This window comes from Leuresthes tenuis, unplaced genomic scaffold (assembly GCF_036924035.1).
Source record: "Leuresthes tenuis unplaced genomic scaffold, fLeuTen1.0.hap1 SCAF_23, whole genome shotgun sequence".
NCBI classification, from domain to species: Eukaryota; Metazoa; Chordata; class Actinopteri; order Atheriniformes; family Atherinopsidae; genus Leuresthes; species Leuresthes tenuis.
This window is the reverse complement of record NW_027325377.1, coordinates 2,925,271-2,942,340: the sequence shown is the minus strand read 5'-3', so window position 1 is coordinate 2,942,340 and position 17,070 is coordinate 2,925,271. Positions and strand designations below refer to the sequence as shown.

Below are 17,070 nucleotides of genomic sequence, written 5' to 3'. Positions count from 1 at the left end.
CTGCTCCGTTTTCAGACACTGTGACATCATCGCTGTTAGGATCAGTTTATCTGTCTTTTTTCATTCTGCTCCGTTTTCAGGCACTGTGACATCATCACTGTTAGGATCAGTTTATCTGTCTTTTTTCATTCTGCTCCGTTTTCAGACACTGTGACATCATCACTGTGTTAGGATCAGTTTATCTGTCTTTTTTCATTCTGCTCCGTTTTCAGACACTGTGACATCATCACTGTTAGGATCAGTTTATCTGTCTTTTTTCATTCTGCTCCGTTTTCAGACACTGTGACATCATCGCTGTTAGGATCAGTTTATCTGTCTTTTTTCATTCTGCTCCGTTTTCAGGCACTGTGACATCATCGCTGTTAGGATCAGTTTATCTGTCTTTTTTCATTCTGCTCCGTTTTCAGGCACTGTGACATCATCACTGTTAGGATCAGTTTATCTGTCTTTTTTCATTCTGCTCCGTTTTCAGGCACTGTGACATCATCACTGTTAGGATCAGTTTATCTGTCTTTTTTCATTCTGCTCCGTTTTCAGACACTGTGACATCATCACTGTGTTAGGATCAGTTTATCTGTCTTTTTTCATTCTGCTCCGTTTTCAGGCACTGTGACATCATCACTGTTAGGATCAGTTTATCTGTCTTTTTTCATTCTGCTCCGTTTTCAGGCACTGTGACATCATCACTGTTAGGATCAGTTTATCTGTCTTTTTTCATTCTGCTCCGTTTTCAGGCACTATGACATCATCACTGTTAGGATCAGTTTATCTGTCTTTTTTCATTCTGCTCCGTTTCCAGACACTGTGACATCATCACTGTTAGGATCAGTTTATCTGTCTTTTTTCATTCTGCTCCGTTTTCAGGCACTGTGACATCATCACTGTTAGGATCAGTTTATCTGTCTTTTTTCATTCTGCTCCGTTTTCAGGCACTGTGACATCATCACTGTTAGGATCAGTTTATCTGTCTTTTTTCATTCTGCTCCGTTTTCAGGCACTGTGACATCATCACTCTTAGGATCAGTTTATCTGTCTTTTTTCATTCTGCTCCGTTTTCAGGCACTGTGACATCATCACTGTGTTAGGATCAGTTTATCTGTCTTTTTTCATTCTGCTCCGTTTTCAGGCACTGTGACATCATCACTGTTAGGATCAGTTTATCTGTCTTTTTTCATTCTGCTCCGTTTTCAGGCACTGTGACATCATCACTGTGTTAGGATCAGTTCATCTGTCTTTTTTCATTCTGCTCCGTTTTCAGACACTGTGACATCATCACTGTTAGGATCAGTTTATCTGTCTTTTTTCATTCTGCTCCGTTTTCAGTCACTGTGACATCATCACTGTTAGGATCAGTTTATCTGTCTTTTTTCATTCTGCTCCGTTTTCAGGCACTGTGACATCATCACTGTTAGGATCAGTTTATCTGTCTTTTTTCATTCTGCTCCGTTTTCAGGCACTGTGACATCATCACTGTTAGGATCAGTTTATCTGTCTTTTTTCATTCTGCTCCGTTTTCAGGCACTGTGACATCATCACTGTGTTAGGATCAGTTTATCTGTCTTTTTTCATTCTGCTCCGTTTTCAGGCACTGTGACATCATCACTGTTAGGATCAGTTTATCTGTCTTTTTTCATTCTGCTCCGTTTTCAGGCACTGTGACATCATCACTGTTAGGATCAGTTTATCTGTCTTTTTTCATTCTGCTCCGTTTTCAGGCACTGTGACATCATCACTGTTAGGATCAGTTTATCTGTCTTTTTTCATTCTGCTCCGTTTTCAGGCACTGTGACATCATCACTGTTAGGATCAGTTTATCTGTCTTTTTTCATTCTGCTCCGTTTTCAGGCACTGTGACATCATCACTGTTAGGATCAGTTTATCTGTCTTTTTTCATTCTGCTCCGTTTTCAGGCACTGTGACATCATCACTGTTAGGATCAGTTTATCTGTCTTTTTTCATTCTGCTCCGTTTTCAGGCACTGTGACATCATCACTGTGTTAGGATCAGTTTATCTGTCTTTTTTCATTCTGCTCCGTTTTCAGGCACTGTGACATCATCACTGTTAGGATCAGTTTATCTGTCTTTTTTCATTCTGCTCCGTTTTCAGGCACTGTGACATCATCACTGTTAGGATCAGTTTATCTGTCTTTTTTCATTCTGCTCCGTTTTCAGGCACTGTGACATCATCACTGTTAGGATCAGTTTATCTGTCTTTTTTCATTCTGCTCCATTTTCAGGCACTGTGACATCATCACTGTTAGGATCAGTTTATCTGTCTTTTTTCATTCTGCTCCGTTTTCAGGCACTGTGACATCATCACTGTTAGGATCAGTTTATCTGTCTTTTTTCATTCTGCTCCGTTTTCAGGCACTGTGACATCATCGCTGTTAGGATCAGTTTATCTGTCTTTTTTCATTCTGCTCCGTTTTCAGGCACTGTGACATCATCACTGTTAGGATCAGTTTATCTGTCTTTTTTCATTCTGCTCCGTTTTCAGGCACTGTGACATCATCACTGTTAGGATCAGTTTATCTGTCTTTTTTCATTCTGCTCCGTTTTCAGGCACTGTGACATCATCACTGTTAGGATCAGTTTATCTGTCTTTTTTCATTCTGCTCCGTTTTCAGACACTGTGACATCATCGCTGTTAGGATCAGTTTATCTGTCTTTTTTCATTCTGCTCCGTTTTCAGGCACTGTGACATCATCACTGTTAGGATCAGTTTATCTGTCTTTTTTCATGCTGCTCCGTTTTCAGGCACTGTGACATCATCACTGTTAGGATCAGTTTATCTGTCTTTTTTCATTCTGCTCCGTTTTCAGGCACTGTGACATCATCACTGTGTTAGGATCAGTTTATCTGTCTTTTTTCATTCTGCTCCGTTTTCAGGCACTGTGACATCATCACTGTGTTAGGATCAGTTTATCTGTCTTTTTTCATTCTGCTCCGTTTTCAGGCACTGTGACATCATCACTGTGTTAGGATCAGTTTATCTGTCTTTTTTCATTCTGCTCCGTTTTCAGGCACTGTGACATCATCACTGTGTTAGGATCAGTTTACCTGTCTTTTTTCATTCTGCTCCGTTTTCAGACACTGTGACATCATCACTGTTAGGATCAGTTTATCTGTCTTTTTTCATTCTGCTCCGTTTTCAGGCACTGTGACATCATCACTGTTAGGATCAGTTTATCAGTCTTTTTTCATTCTGCTCCGTTTTCAGGCACTGTGACATCATCACTGTTAGGATCAGTTTATCTGTCTTTTTTCATTCTGCTCCGTTTCCAGGCACTGTGACATCATCACTGTTAGGATCAGTTTATCTGTCTTTTTTCATTCTGCTCCGTTTTCAGACACTGTGACATCATCACTGTTAGGATCAGTTTATCTGTCTTTTTTCATTCTGCTCCGTTTTCAGGCACTGTGACATCATCACTGTGTTAGGATCAGTTTATCTGTCTTTTTTCATTCTGCTCCGTTTTCAGGCACTGTGACATCATCACTGTTAGGATCAGTTTATCTGTCTTTTTCATTCTGCTCCGTTTTCAGGCACTGTGACATCATCACTGTTAGGATCAGTTTATCTGTCTTTTTTCATTCTGCTCCGTTTTCAGGCACTGTGACATCATCACTGTTAGGATCAGTTTATCTGTCTTTTTTCATTCTGCTCCGTTTTCAGGCACTGTGACATCATCACTGTTAGGATCAGTTTATCTGTCTTTTTTCATTCTGCTCCGTTTTCAGGCACTGTGACATCATCACTGTTAGGATCAGTTTATCTGTCTTTTTTCATTCTGCTCCGTTTTCAGGCTCTGTGACATCATCACTGTTAGGATCAGTTTATCTGTCTTTTTTCATTCTGCTCCGTTTTCAGGCTCTGTGACATCATCACTGTTAGGATCAGTTTATCTGTCTTTTTTCATTCTGCAGTCATCTCACATCTCTGTGTGGTCAATGCAACTTTATCTGCTATTTTTAAGCTATTGTTGGTGATTTTTGCATCTCTTCATTTTCTGTGCCTCTCTGATGATTTTGTGTTTGTTTCTGATGATTTTGGTGATTTTGTGTTTGTTTCTGGTGATTTCGGTGATTTTGTGTTTCTGGTGATTTCATGTTTGTTTCTGGTGATTTTGTGTTTGTTTCTGATGATTTAAGTGATTTTGTGTTTGTTTCTGATGATTTTGTGTTTATTTCTGATTTTGGTGATTTTGTGTTTGTTTCTGGTGATTTTGTGTTTGTTTCTAGTGATTTTGTGTTTGTTTCTGGTGATTTTGTGTTTGTTTCTGGTGATTTGTGTTTGTTTCTGGTGATTTCGGTGATTTTGTGTTTGTTTCTGGTGATTTTGTGTTTGTTTCTGATGATTTCAGTGATTTTGTGTTTATTTCTGATGATTATGTGTTTGTTTGTGATGATTTTGTGTTTGTTTCTGATTATTTTGTGTTTGTTTCTGGTGATTTGTGTTTGTTTCTGGTGATTTTGTGTTTGTTTCTGGTGATTTGTGTTTGTTTCTGGTGATTTTGGTGATTTTGTGTTTGTTTCTGGTGATTTTGTGTTTGTTTCTGATGATTTCAGTGATTTTGTGTTTGTTTCTGGTGATTTAGTGTTTCTGGTGATTTTGTGTTTGTTTCTGATGATTTTGTGTTTGTTTCTGGTGATTTTGTGTTTCTGGTGATTTCAGTGATTTTGTGTTTGTTTCTAGTGATTTTGTTTCTGTGATTTTCGGTTTGTTTCTGGTGATTTTGTGTTTGTTTCTGGTGATTTTGTGTTTCTGGTTATTTTGTGTTTGTTTCTGATGATTTTGGTGATTTTGTGTTTGTTTCTGGTGATTTTGTGTTTGATTCTGGTGATTTCTGTGATTTTCGGTTTGTTTCTGGTGATTTTGTGTTTGTTTCTGGTGATTTTGTGTTTCTGGTGATTTTGTGTTTGTTTCTGATGATTTTGGTGATTTTGTGTTTGTTTCTGGTGATTTTGTGTTTCTGGTGATTTCAGTGATTTTGTGTTTGTTTCTGGTGATTTTGTGTTTGTTTCTCATGATTTCAGTGATTTTATGTTTTTTTCTGGTGATTTTGTGTTGGTTTCTGGTGATTTCGGTGATTTTCGGTTTGTTTCTGGTGATTTTGTGTTTGTTTCTGGTGATTTCAGTGATTTTGTGTTTGTTTCTGGTGATTGTGTGATTGTTTCGGGTGATTTTGGTGATTTTGTGTTTGTTTCTGGTGATTTTGTGTTTGTTTCTGATGATTTCAGTGATTTTGTTTTTATCTGGTGATTTTGTGACGCTCACCTTTCTGTGTATAAACTTTACTTTAAACTTGATTTGACGCATTAAGTCTCACAGGTGTTGCACACAGTGAGTGATGCAGTGAAGGTCCAGCTGTGCCCTGGCAGCTGCACGGAGCAGCTGCTGCCCCCTGCAGGCCGAAAGTGACACTGCATGTGTTTTGATGTTTTTTGCATGATGATTTTGTGTTTGTTTCTGGTGATTTTGTGTTTGTTTCTGATGATTTAGGTGATTTTGTGTTTGTTTCTGATGATTTTGGTGATTTTGTGTTTGTTTCTGGTGATTTCGGTGATTTTGTGTTTCTGGTGATTTCATGTTTGTTTCTGGTGATTTTGTGTTTGTTTCTGATGATTTAAGTGATTTTGTGTTTGTTTCTGATGATTTTGTGTTTATTTCTGATTTTGGTGATTTTGTGTTTGTTTCTGGTGATTTTGTGTTTGTTTCTAGTGATTTTGTGTTTGTTTCTGGTGATTTTGTGTTTGTTTCTGGTGATTTGTGTTTGTTTCTGGTGATTTCGGTGATTTTGTGTTTGTTTCTGGTGATTTTGTGTTTGTTTCTGATGATTTCAGTGATTTTGTGTTTATTTCTGATGATTATTTGTTTGTTTGTGATGATTTTGTGTTTGTTTCTGATTATTTTGTGTTTGTTTCTGGTGATTTGTGTTTGTTTCTGGTGATTTTGTGTTTGTTTCTGGTGATTTGTGTTTGTTTCTGGTGATTTTGGTGATTTTGTGTTTGTTTCTGGTGATTTTGTGTTTGTTTCTGATGATTTCAGTGATTTTGTGTTTGTTTCTGGTGATTTAGTGTTTCTGGTGATTTTGTGTTTGTTTCTGATGATTTTGTGTTTGTTTCTGGTGATTTTGTGTTTCTGGTGATTTCAGTGATTTTGTGTTTGTTTCTAGTGATTTTGTTTCTGATGATTTCTGTGATTTTCGGTTTGTTTCTGGTGATTTTGTGTTTGTTTCTGGTGATTTTGTGTTTCTGGTTATTTTGTGTTTGTTTCTGATGATTTTGGTGATTTTGTGTTTGTTTCTGGTGATTTTGTGTTTGATTCTGGTGATTTCTGTGATTTTCGGTTTGTTTCTGGTGATTTTGTGTTTGTTTCTGGTGATTTTGTGTTTCTGGTGATTTTGTGTTTGTTTCTGATGATTTTGGTGATTTTGTGTTTGTTTCTGGTGATTTTGTGTTTCTGGTGATTTCAGTGATTTTGTGTTTGTTTCTGGTGATTTTGTGTTTGTTTCTCATGATTTCAGTGATTTTATGTTTGTTTCTGGTGATTTTGTGTTTGATTCTGGTGATTTCTGTGATTTTCGGTTTGTTTCTGGTGATTTTGTGTTTGTTTCTGGTGATTTTGTGTTTCTGGTGATTTTGTGTTTGTTTCTGATGATTTTGGTGATTTTGTGTTTGTTTCTGGTGATTTTGTGTTTCTGGTGATTTCAGTGATTTTGTGTTTGTTTCTGGTGATTTTGTGTTTGTTTCTCATGATTTCAGTGATTTTGTTTTTTTCTGGTGATTTTGTGTTGGTTTCTGGTGATTTTGTGTTTGTTTCTGGTGATTTCAGTGATTTTGTGTTTGTTTCTGGTGATTGTGTGATTGTTTCAGGTGATTTTGGTGATTTTGTGTTTGTTTCTGGTGATTTTGTGTTTGTTTCTGATGATTTCAGTGATTTTGTTTTTATCTGGTGATTTTGTGACGCTCACCTTTCTGTGTATAAACTTTACTTTAAACTTGATTTGACGCATTAAGTCTCACAGGTGTTGCACACAGTGAGTGATGCAGTGAAGGTCCAGCTGTGCCCTGGCAGCTGCACGGAGCAGCTGCTGCCCCCTGCAGGCCGAAAGTGACACTGCATGTGTTTTGATGTTTTTTGCATGATGATTTTGTGTTTGTTTCTGGTGATTTTGTGTTTGTTTCTGATGATTTAGGTGATTTTGTGTTTGTTTCTGATGATTTTGGTGATTTTGTGTTTGTTTCTGGTGATTTCGGTGATTTTGTGTTTCTGGTGATTTCATGTTTGTTTCTGGTGATTTTGTGTTTGTTTCTGATGATTTAAGTGATTTTGTGTTTGTTTCTGATGATTTTGTGTTTATTTCTGATTTTGGTGATTTTGTGTTTGTTTCTGGTGATTTTGTGTTTGTTTCTAGTGATTTTGTGTTTGTTTCTGGTGATTTTGTGTTTGTTTCTGGTGATTTGTGTTTGTTTCTGGTGATTTCGGTGATTTTGTGTTTGTTTCTGGTGATTTTGTGTTTGTTTCTGATGATTTCAGTGATTTTGTGTTTATTTCTGATGATTATTTGTTTGTTTGTGATGATTTTGTGTTTGTTTCTGATTATTTTGTGTTTGTTTCTGGTGATTTGTGTTTGTTTCTGGTGATTTTGTGTTTGTTTCTGGTGATTTGTGTTTGTTTCTGGTGATTTTGGTGATTTTGTGTTTGTTTCTGGTGATTTTGTGTTTGTTTCTGATGATTTCAGTGATTTTGTGTTTGTTTCTGGTGATTTAGTGTTTGTTTCTGATGATTTAGGTGATTTTGTGTTTGTTTCTGATTATTTCAGTGATTTTGTGTTATTTTCTGGTGATTTTGTGTTTGTTTCTGATGATTTCGGTGATTTTGTGTTTGTTTCTGGTGATTTCAGTGATTTTGTGTTTGTTTCTGGTGATTTTGTTGACAGTGACACTTCATGTGTTTTGTGACGTTTCTCGTCAGATTTGGGATTCTGCTGTAAATAAAACATCAGAGACTTTAATGACTCAGACTCTACAGCATCCTGAGTCTTACTTATAAAGATGTGAGGTGATCTGTGGTTGTCTTTGAGGCTGTTTGGTGAGCCTGAGGCGGTCTTTTGTGGCCATTTTGGGACTCTGTGGTCAGTTTCTGTCTGGTTGAAGATGTCTCTCTGAAAAACAACTTTAAAATGTCTCCCCAGGGTCACCATGTTGTTGTTTTGAGGGTCTTTGGATCATTTCTGTCTTTATCTGAATTTGTTGAGCCCAACTCTTTGGGAATCTGAAGTCAAACGGTGATCCTGAAGGTTTATACCTCTGTTTAGTCTTTCTGAAGGTGGAGAATTCAGAACTTCTTCATTCTTGTTTTGTATCTCTGTGGATATTTTTTAGCTCTATATTCACACTGTGTCATTTCTACGTTGTTTTCACGTCTCTGGGGAGTTTGAAGTTAATGTCCATGGCAGCTGCACCACCTGCCTGATCTTTTTTGGTCATGTTGTGCCTATAGTTGGGCTGAGCTCTTCATATTTCCTGCTCTAAGTTAGTTTGGTGTGTTTTTCCTCCAGAGTTCATGAGTCTGGACTCGGTTTTTGTCTGGATGGGGTTCTGAATGACCTCAGAATGTGTTTGTCTTTGTAATTAGCCTGTTTCCAGCTGATTTTGACATGTTTTTTCACAGCTTTTGGTCATTTGGAATCTAATTGTGCTTCGGTTCATTCTGAATCGGTTCGTCTGGGAGTCGCTTTGTTGTACTTTAGGGCAACTTTATTCTTGTTTAGCATATTTCTGAACATTTTGAGTGTCATTGTTGTCACTTTGTGTCTGCTTCTTGTCATTTTCCAGTCAATTTTCCTGTGATTTCCTGAAGTTAACTTGTCTTAACTCTGGAAGTTGGCCTGCATGCTCATCCAGTTGTTCTGGAGAGTTTTCTCAAACCTTTACGCCTGTGTTGGGAGAAAACTTGGCAGCATGTACCTTTGTTTTAATAATGATGACTTCATTTAGAAGTTATCCCACAAAAGGAAACTGTAGAGCAGTGTGAACATTTATACTGAGGCGATACATTTTTCATGTCTGAGATTCTCAGGATGTTGTTTCTGCTCCAGTTTCAGGACAATAAAGTTCAGTTTGAAGCATCTCTAAGTTGAATTTGTGTCTCAGACATTAAAGCTGCTCTTTATGATCACGTGATCATAATCAGCAGCAAAGACTCGGAGAAGCTTGAACACGTGAGGAGTCGCATGATGTTTTCAGGCTGTTCTGCTGCCACCAAGTGGACAAAGTGAGGCACTGCACCCTGACTCACAAACAGTCTTAAAACCCAACACTTATCAGTTCCAGAAACGCTGTGTCAGTGTGGTTGGCTCTAAAAATCTGTCACGTTTCATATGTTGGTTTAACTGTGAAGGTTCACTCACCTCTGGGCCAGAATCTGGTGCCGGTCTGAGCTGAAGAGTCATCGTCAGATCGTAATCCTCCCAGCAGGACCTTCACAGTGGGAACACAGTAATTCCATCGCTTTGTTAGACCCTCTGCTCTGTTCCAGCAGGTGATTGGTCCCTGGAGTCCAGGTGATAAGGTGCTGCAGTCTCAGAGAGCTCAGCTTCACGGACTCCTCCAGGGTCAGATGCAACCAGGAAGCAAAAAGGTGCAGAATCACTTCACGTTTTCAGCCCCTGCAGCTGAAACATCTGCATTCAGAACATCTGCAGGTCTTATTTTGGGTTTGTGGGGTCTGTGTTCACTCTCTGGGTTTTTAATATTTAATGTTTATTTAATGCAACGAATTCACTGAAAACTGAGATTTCAGGTGCATCTCACCAGAATTTAAAGCTTTTTTTGCTTTTTTCATGAATTTTAGACTTTATCCTGATACTGAAATGTTTAAATACACTGAAATACGTTTGATTTAAGATTAAAAAGCTCTTAGTTCTAAGATTTATGAGTTGATTATTTTAGTTTTATAAACACACGGAATAAATATCAATTTAAAACAAAATTTTGGCCATTTTTTGTTGCCATACAGCAAACAGAACATTTATGCATTTTAATGTTTTCCTTCAGATCTTTTTATATCGCTAATTAATTATTTTCCTTCTCTAATATATTATTATAGGGCGCGCTCTAAACATCAAAAACACTATTTTATCATCAATAAGCCACTGAAATTGATGCTTTTAAGTCTTTCTGTTATCCTCAGAAAAGAATCTGAATATTTTTTTACTATAAACAGGAGTTTATGAGCGTTTTAAGAGTTTAAAAGAACAAAATAATTCAGTTAGCTGCAGACCATAATTTAGTCATGTTCTCTGGGGGGGGGGGGGGGGGGGGACGCTTCAGCTGGAGGAATCCAACAACATGGAGGCTTCCACAACATGGTGGTTTGTGGCCTCCACCGTTTCAGTTCCTGCCTTCTTTCATTCCTGTGGCAGACGGTAAGGAAAAGTCTGGAAGGTTGCTATAGAAACTGCATCTGCTGAGCACGCGCGTCAGCCACACGGTGGTGCTGTAGGTCCGGAGAAGCTGCGCCTGATCGCGTGACGCCTCTACAGTCCTGCGATTTGTCTTGTAGGCTATTTACAACAGTTTTTAAACGATCGGAGACGAAGTGGAAATAGAGATATGCTCAGTGATTCCTCCAGCTGCGCGCGCATCATGTGATGACGCGCTGACAGGTGTGTGAGCGAGGCCTCATCTGGATGGATTTGGTCCTGTGCTGAGTCTCTGCTTCAGACAGAAAAGTGAAAGTAAACCTTAAACCTGGATTTTTAGAGCAACAGACGCGTTTACTAAAATAAAAAAAAGCAACCACCACCATAAAGTGCTACATATGCTGATCATTTCTAAGCTTTTTCCTGACTTATGGCGCGTGATGGAAGACCGTTTCAGTGGGGGTGAATTCTTAGATCCCATCCTCTGGTTGTGATTGAAATGATTCCCTCTGATGGCCGGAAAAAAAAGGAGCTCCAGTCTAAACTCAAAGCAGAGCGCAGATGCTCGCGCTCTGAGGTGCCCTCCGCGCGCAGCTGCCGCGTAATTCCCGGCGGCGCTCAGACGTCGGTGAGCTTCCCGGCTTTGTGGGGGCTGCAGTTGGTGTATTTGATGGAGTCCACGTCGTCGCCGTCCAGGTAGTCCGACTTGGACAGGGACGGCTTGCTCTCGCTCTTCTTGAACTCTCCGAACTGCGGCTGCTGCTGGCCGCAGGTCACGTGCGTGTACTGGAACTGCTCCTCGTGCTCCGTCTCCCGGTGGTAGAAGTAGTTGAAGTTGGACACGATGACCGGCACCGGCAGCGCGATGGTCAGCACCCCCGCGATGGCGCACAAGGAGCCCACGATTTTGCCCCCGATGGTGACCGGACACATGTCGCCGTAGCCCACCGTTGTCATGGAAACCACCGCCCACCAAAACGCGTCCGGGATGCTGCTGAAGCCCGAGTCCGGGTCGTCGGTCTCCGCGAAGTACACGGCGCTGGAGAAGAGGATGACGCCGATGAAGAGGAAGAAGATGAGCAGCCCCAGCTCCCGCATGCTGGCCTGCAGCGTCTTCCCCAGGATCTGGAGCCCCTTGGAGTGCCGGGACAGCTTGAAGATGCGGAAGACCCGGACCAGGCGGATGACCCTCAGGATGGCCAGAGACATGGCCTGCTGCCCGTTGCCCTGGTGCTCCGCCAGCTCCAGCCCCAGCGTGATGAAGTACGGCATGATGGCCACGATGTCGATGGTGTTCATGATGTTCCTGAAGAAAGCGGGTTTGCTGGGGCACGCGAGGAACCGGACCAGCAGCTCGAATGAGAACCAGATGATGCACAGCGTCTCCACGATGAAGAACGGGTCCGTGAACGGGTTTGGCTTCTTTGCGCGCGCGGTTCCGTTCACGGCCAACAGGTCGTCGGACGCTCTCGGGTCCTCTCTGAACTCGGGTAAAGTCTCCAGGCAGAAAATCACGATGGAGATGAGGATAACCAGAACGGAAACTATGGCGATGCCCCTGGCGGGTCCGGAGCTCTCCGGGTACTCGAACAGGAGCCAAACCTGCCGCTGGAACTCGTTCGCGGGCAGCGGTCGCTCCTCCTCCTTAATAAAGCCCTCGTCCTCCTTAAAATTCTCAATCACCTCTTCCCCCAATTCGTAGAATTTGATCTCCTCCATGAATATGTCCACCGGCACGTTGACGGGTCTCCGCAGCCGCCCTCCGGACTGGTAGTAGTAGAGGATGGCATCGAAGCTGGGTCGGTTCCTGTCGAAGAAGTACTCGTTCCTCAGCGGGTCAAAGAAGCGCATCCTCTTGCGGGGGTCCCCCAGCAGGGTGGTGGGGAACTGCGCGAGCGTCTTCAGCTGCGTCTCGAAGCGCAGCCCGGAGATGTTGATGACCACGCGCTCGCAGCACTCTTGGTTCTCGGCTCTCTCCGGGTCGTACACATCCTGGGCTGACAGCGCGGCCAGTGCCACAGTCTCATCCAGGTTCTCCGCGGGCACCACTGTCATCTTCCCCCCCAGTAAAGGGCGACGCTTCCCGCACCTCAGTCCTCTCTGTCCCCCTCCGGCGCGTCTTTGGAAACCAGCTGAGCGTTTCCGCGTGTCTTTCCGCGTGTCTTTCTCCTTCTTTTTTGCGGCGGGGGCGTCACGTCTGCGGGTGGGCTGGCTCTGCTGGCATGTTTGTGCCCCCACCTCTCCACGCACACCTTTCCCGTCCACGCGCCGCTGTAGTCTGGACTCAGCTGTCACATTCACTGCATTTTAAACAGGCTTTGCCCTCCCCGAGCTGACGCGTGTGCGCGCTCTCTCTCACTGGGGGGGGAATAAAAACACACACGCACGCACATATGCTCAGGATTAATCTGACACAGCTATTCAGAGACAAACATGCTAAAAAAAAAACAAAAAGAAACAGTCGTTTTATGGGGAAATGTCAGGATTTGGGAGGCAGAAAGTCTCGTGCGTAATGAGCCTGTTGTCTCCACGTCGCCTCCGGCGTGGCACAGGCTCAAGGTTATCATATGGCTTATTGTTTATGCTGTAACGTGGGGTGACGCTTGCAGAAATAAGCGCGCGCTCACAATGAAGGCGCTTGAAAAACAAACAATTTCACGCAAAATAGGCGATTTTCATGCAAAAATCACCGTTTTGTCATTCATTTCACCTCAAAGGAATACCTGTGGCTCAGCGGTTCGTCTTCCTCCATCCATTCAGCCTTTCATCCCTCCGCGACGGAGACATAAAGGGGGGAAACGGGCAAAAAGAGGCGCTGTAGCGTCACGCTGCAAAGCTTGCAGACGTTTCCTCAACAGCCCTGAACGCCGCAAGGTTGATCCACAAGTTGTACGCGGCTGGCGAGATGAGGCATGTCCGGGCCGCGCGCCGCCGCTGCTGTAGGCATGTTGCACCGTGCGCGAGGTCAAGGAACAACACGGAGAGCCGCGTTACACTTTGGGAGCAGCGTGACTCCGGATAGGAGGTAAACACCTCGGCGCTGAGCAACAAGTCCAGCGAGGGAGAAGACGGAGAGCCGGAGGGTGGAAATAAGGCAGCGTTTCTGGGCTGAGGCTCAAAGCAGTGACGTGTTTTCCTAAAATAACCGGATTTCTCCCCGGGCCGCAGGAAAAGTTTCTTTTCCCATGGAATGACCCGAGGGAGCTGCAGGGGAAATGAAAAAATGAGATGATAAAAAAAAGGAGAAAACAGAGTTGCATCTTCAGGCCGAACAGACCTGAGAGCTGCGGAATGTGAGAGGAAGAGGAGGAGAGGAAGAGGAGGAGAGGAAGAGGAGGAGAGGAAGAGGAGCTGAGGGAAAGAAAAGGAGAGGAAGAGGAGCTGAGAGAAAGAAAAGGAGAGGAAGAGGAGCTGAGAGAAAGAAAAGGAGAGGAAGAAGAGCTGAGAGAAAGAAAAGGAGAGGAAGAGGAGCTGAGAGAAAGAAAAGGAGAGGAAGAGGAGCTGAGAGAAAGAAAAGGAGAGGAAGAGGAGAGGAAGAGGAGCTGAGAGAAAGAAAAGGAGAGGAAGAGGAGAGGAAGAGGAGCTGAGTGAAAGAAAAGGAGAGGAAAAGGAGAGGAAGAGGAGGAGAGGAAGAGGAGGAGAGGAAGAGGAGCTGAGAGAAAGAAAAGGAGAGGAGAGGAAGAGGAGGAGAGAGAAAGAAAAGGAGAGGAAGAGGAGCTGAGTGAAAGAAAAGGAGAGGAAGAGGAGCTGAGAGAAAGAAAAGGAGAGGAAGAGGAGCTGAGTGAAAGAAAAGGAGAGGAAGAGGAGCTGAGAGAAAGAAAAGGAGAGGAAGAGGAGCTGAGAGAAAGAAAAAGAGAGGAAGAGGAGAGGAAGAGGAGCTAAGAGAAAGAAAAGGAGAGGAAGAGGAGCTGAGTGAAAGAAAAGGAGAGGAAGAGGAGCTGAGAGAAGGAAAAGGAGAGGAAGAGGAGCTGAGTGAAAGAAAAAGAGAGGAAGAGGAGCTGAGTGAAGGAAAAGGAGAGGAAGAGGAGCTGAGTGAAAGAAAAGGAGAGGAAGAAGAGCTGAGTGAAAGAAAAAGAGAGGAAGAGGAGCTGAGAGAAAGAAAAGGAGAGGAAGAGGAGCTGAGTGAAAGAAAATGAGAGGAAGAGGAGAGGAAGAGGAGCTCAGTGAAAGAAAAGGAGAGGAAGAGGAGAGGAAGAGGAGCTGAGAGAAAGAAAAGGAGAGGAAGAGGAGAGGAAGAGGAGCTGAGAGAAAGAAAAGGAGAGGAAGAGGAGCTGAGTGAAAGAAAATGAGAGGAAGAGGAGAGGAAGAGGAGCTCAGTGAAAGAAAAGGAGAGGAAGAGGAGAGGAAGAGGAGCTGAGAGAAAGAAAAAGAGAGGAAGAGGAGCTGAGAGAAAGAAAAAGAGAGGAAGAGGAGAGGAAGAGGAGCTGAGTGAAAGAAAAGGAGAGGAAGAGGAGAGGAAGAGGAGCTGAGAGAAAGAAAAGGAGAGGAAGAGGAGCTGAGAGAAAGAAAAAGAGAGGAAGAAGAGCTGAGAGAAAGAAAAGGAGAGGAAGAGGAGCTGAGAGAAGGAAAAGGAGAGGAAGAGGAGGAGAGGAAGAGGAGAGGAAGAGGAGGAGAGGAAGAGGAGCTGAGAGAAAGAAAAGGAGAGGAAGAGGAGAGGAAGAGGAGGAGAGGAAGAGGAGCTGAGAGAAAGAAAAGGAGAGGAAGAGGAGCTGAGAGAAAGAAAAGGAGAGGAAGAGGAGCTGAGAGAAAGAAAAGGAGAGGAAGAGGAGCTGAGTGAAAGAAAAGGAGAGGAAGAGGAGCTGAGAGAAAGAAAAGGAGAGGAAGAAGAGCTGAGTGAAAGAAAAGGAGAGGAAGAGGAGCTGAGTGAAAGAAAAGGAGAGGAAGAGGAGCTGAGAGAAAGAAAAGGAGAGGAAGAGGAGGAGAGGAAGAGGAGAGGAAGAGGAGGAGAGGAAGAGGAGCTGAGAGAAAGAAAAGGAGAGGAAGAGGAGCTGAGAGAAAGAAAAGGAGAGGAAGAGGAGAGGAAGAGGAGGAGAGGAAGAGGAGCTGAGAGAAAGAAAAGGAGAGGAAGAGGAGCTGAGAGAAAGAAAAGGAGAGGAAGAGGAGCTGAGTGAAAGAAAAGGAGAGGAAGAGGAGCTGAGAGAAAGAAAAGGAGAGGAAGAAGAGCTGAGTGAAAGAAAAGGAGAGGAAGAGGAGCTGAGAGAAAGAAAAGGAGAGGAAGAGGAGGAGAGGAAGAGGAGAGGAAGAGGAGGAGAGGAAGAGGAGCTGAGAGAAAGAAAAGGAGAGGAAGAGGAGCTGAGTGAAAGAAAAGGAGAGGAAGAGGAGCTGAGAGAAAGAAAAGGAGAGGAAGAGGAGGAGAGGAAGAGGAGAGGAAGAGGAGGAGAGGAAGAGGAGCTGAGAGAAAGAAAAGGAGAGGAAGAGGAGAGGAAGAGGAGCTGAGAGAAAGAAAAGGAGAGGAAGAGGAGCTGAGAGAAAGAAAAAGAGAGGAAGAGGAGCTGAGAGAAAGAAAAGGAGAGGAAGAGGAGAGGAAGAGGAGCTGAGAGAAAGAAAAAGAGAGGAAGAGGAGAGGAAGAGGAGCTGAGAGAAAGAAAAGGAGAGGAAGAGGAGAGGAAGAGGAGCTGAGTGAAAGAAAAGGAGAGGAAGAGGAGAGGAAGAGGAGCTGAGTGAAAGAAAAGGAGAGGAAGAAGAGCTGAGAGAAAGAAAAGGAGAGGAAGAGGAGCTGAGAGAAGGAAAAGGAGAGGAAGAGGAGCTGAGAGAAAGAAAAAGAGAGGAAGAGGAGCTGAGAGAAAGAAAAAGAGAGGAAGAGGAGAGGAAGAGGAGCTGAGTGAAAGAAAAGGAGAGGAAGAAGAGCTGAGAGAAGGAAAAGGAGAGGAAGAGGAGCTGAGTGAAAGAAAAGGAGAGGAAGAGGAGCTGAGTGAAAGAAAAGGAGAGGAAGAAGAGCTGAGAGAAAGAAAAGGAGAGGAAGAGGAGCTGAGTGAAGGAAAAGGAGAGGAAGAGGAGCTGAGAGAAAGAAAAGGAGAGGAAGAGGAGAGGAAGAGGAGCTGAGAGAAAGAAAAGGAGAGGAAGAGGAGAGGAAGAGGAGCTGAGAGAAAGAAAAGGAGAGGAAGAAGAGCTGAGAGAAAGAAAAGGAGAGGAAGAGGAGCTGAGAGAAGGAAAAGGAGAGGAAGAGGAGCTGAGAGAAAGAAAAGGAGAGGAAGAGGAGAGGAAGAGGAGCTGAGAGAAAGAAAAGGAGAGGAAGAAGAGCTGAGAGAAAGAAAAAGAGAGGAAGAGGAGCTGAGAGAAAGAAAAGGAGAGGAAGAGGAGAGGAAGAGGAGCTGAGTGAAAGAAAAGGAGAGGAAGAGGAGAGGAAGAGGAGCTGAGAGAAAGAAAAGGAGAGGAAGAGGAGCTGAGAGAAAGAAAAAGAGAGGAAGAAGAGCTGAGAGAAAGAAAAGGAGAGGAAGAGGAGCTGAGTGAAGGAAAAGGAGAGGAAGAGGAGCTGAGAGAAAGAAAAAGAGAGGAAGAAGAGCTGAGAGAAAGAAAAGGAGAGGAAGAGGAGCTGAGTGAAAGAAAAAGAGAGGAAGAGGAGCTGAGAGAAAGAAAAAGAGAGGAAGAGGAGCTGAGAGAAAGAAAAAGAGAGGAAGAGGAGCTGAGAGAAAGAAAAGGA

General features: G+C 43.1%; 1 protein-coding gene across 1 annotated transcript in view; it reads right to left on the bottom strand.

Annotated features, from left to right (window-relative positions):
* The window catches only part of LOC140283019 (shaker-related potassium channel tsha2-like), a 36,993-nt gene extending 23,478 nt beyond the window's left edge, over window positions 1-13,515 (bottom strand). The window contains exons 1-2 of the mRNA XM_072377641.1: window positions 13,154-13,515; window positions 9,417-12,788 (exon numbers count right to left, since the gene is read on the bottom strand). Of these exons, the coding sequence (XP_072233742.1) occupies window positions 11,049-12,485 (1,437 nt within the window). The 5' untranslated portion in view covers window positions 12,486-12,788; window positions 13,154-13,515 and the 3' untranslated portion in view covers window positions 9,417-11,048. The remainder of the gene's footprint in view (window positions 1-9,416; window positions 12,789-13,153) is intronic.
* Between the last annotated feature and the right edge of the window lie 3,555 nt (window positions 13,516-17,070).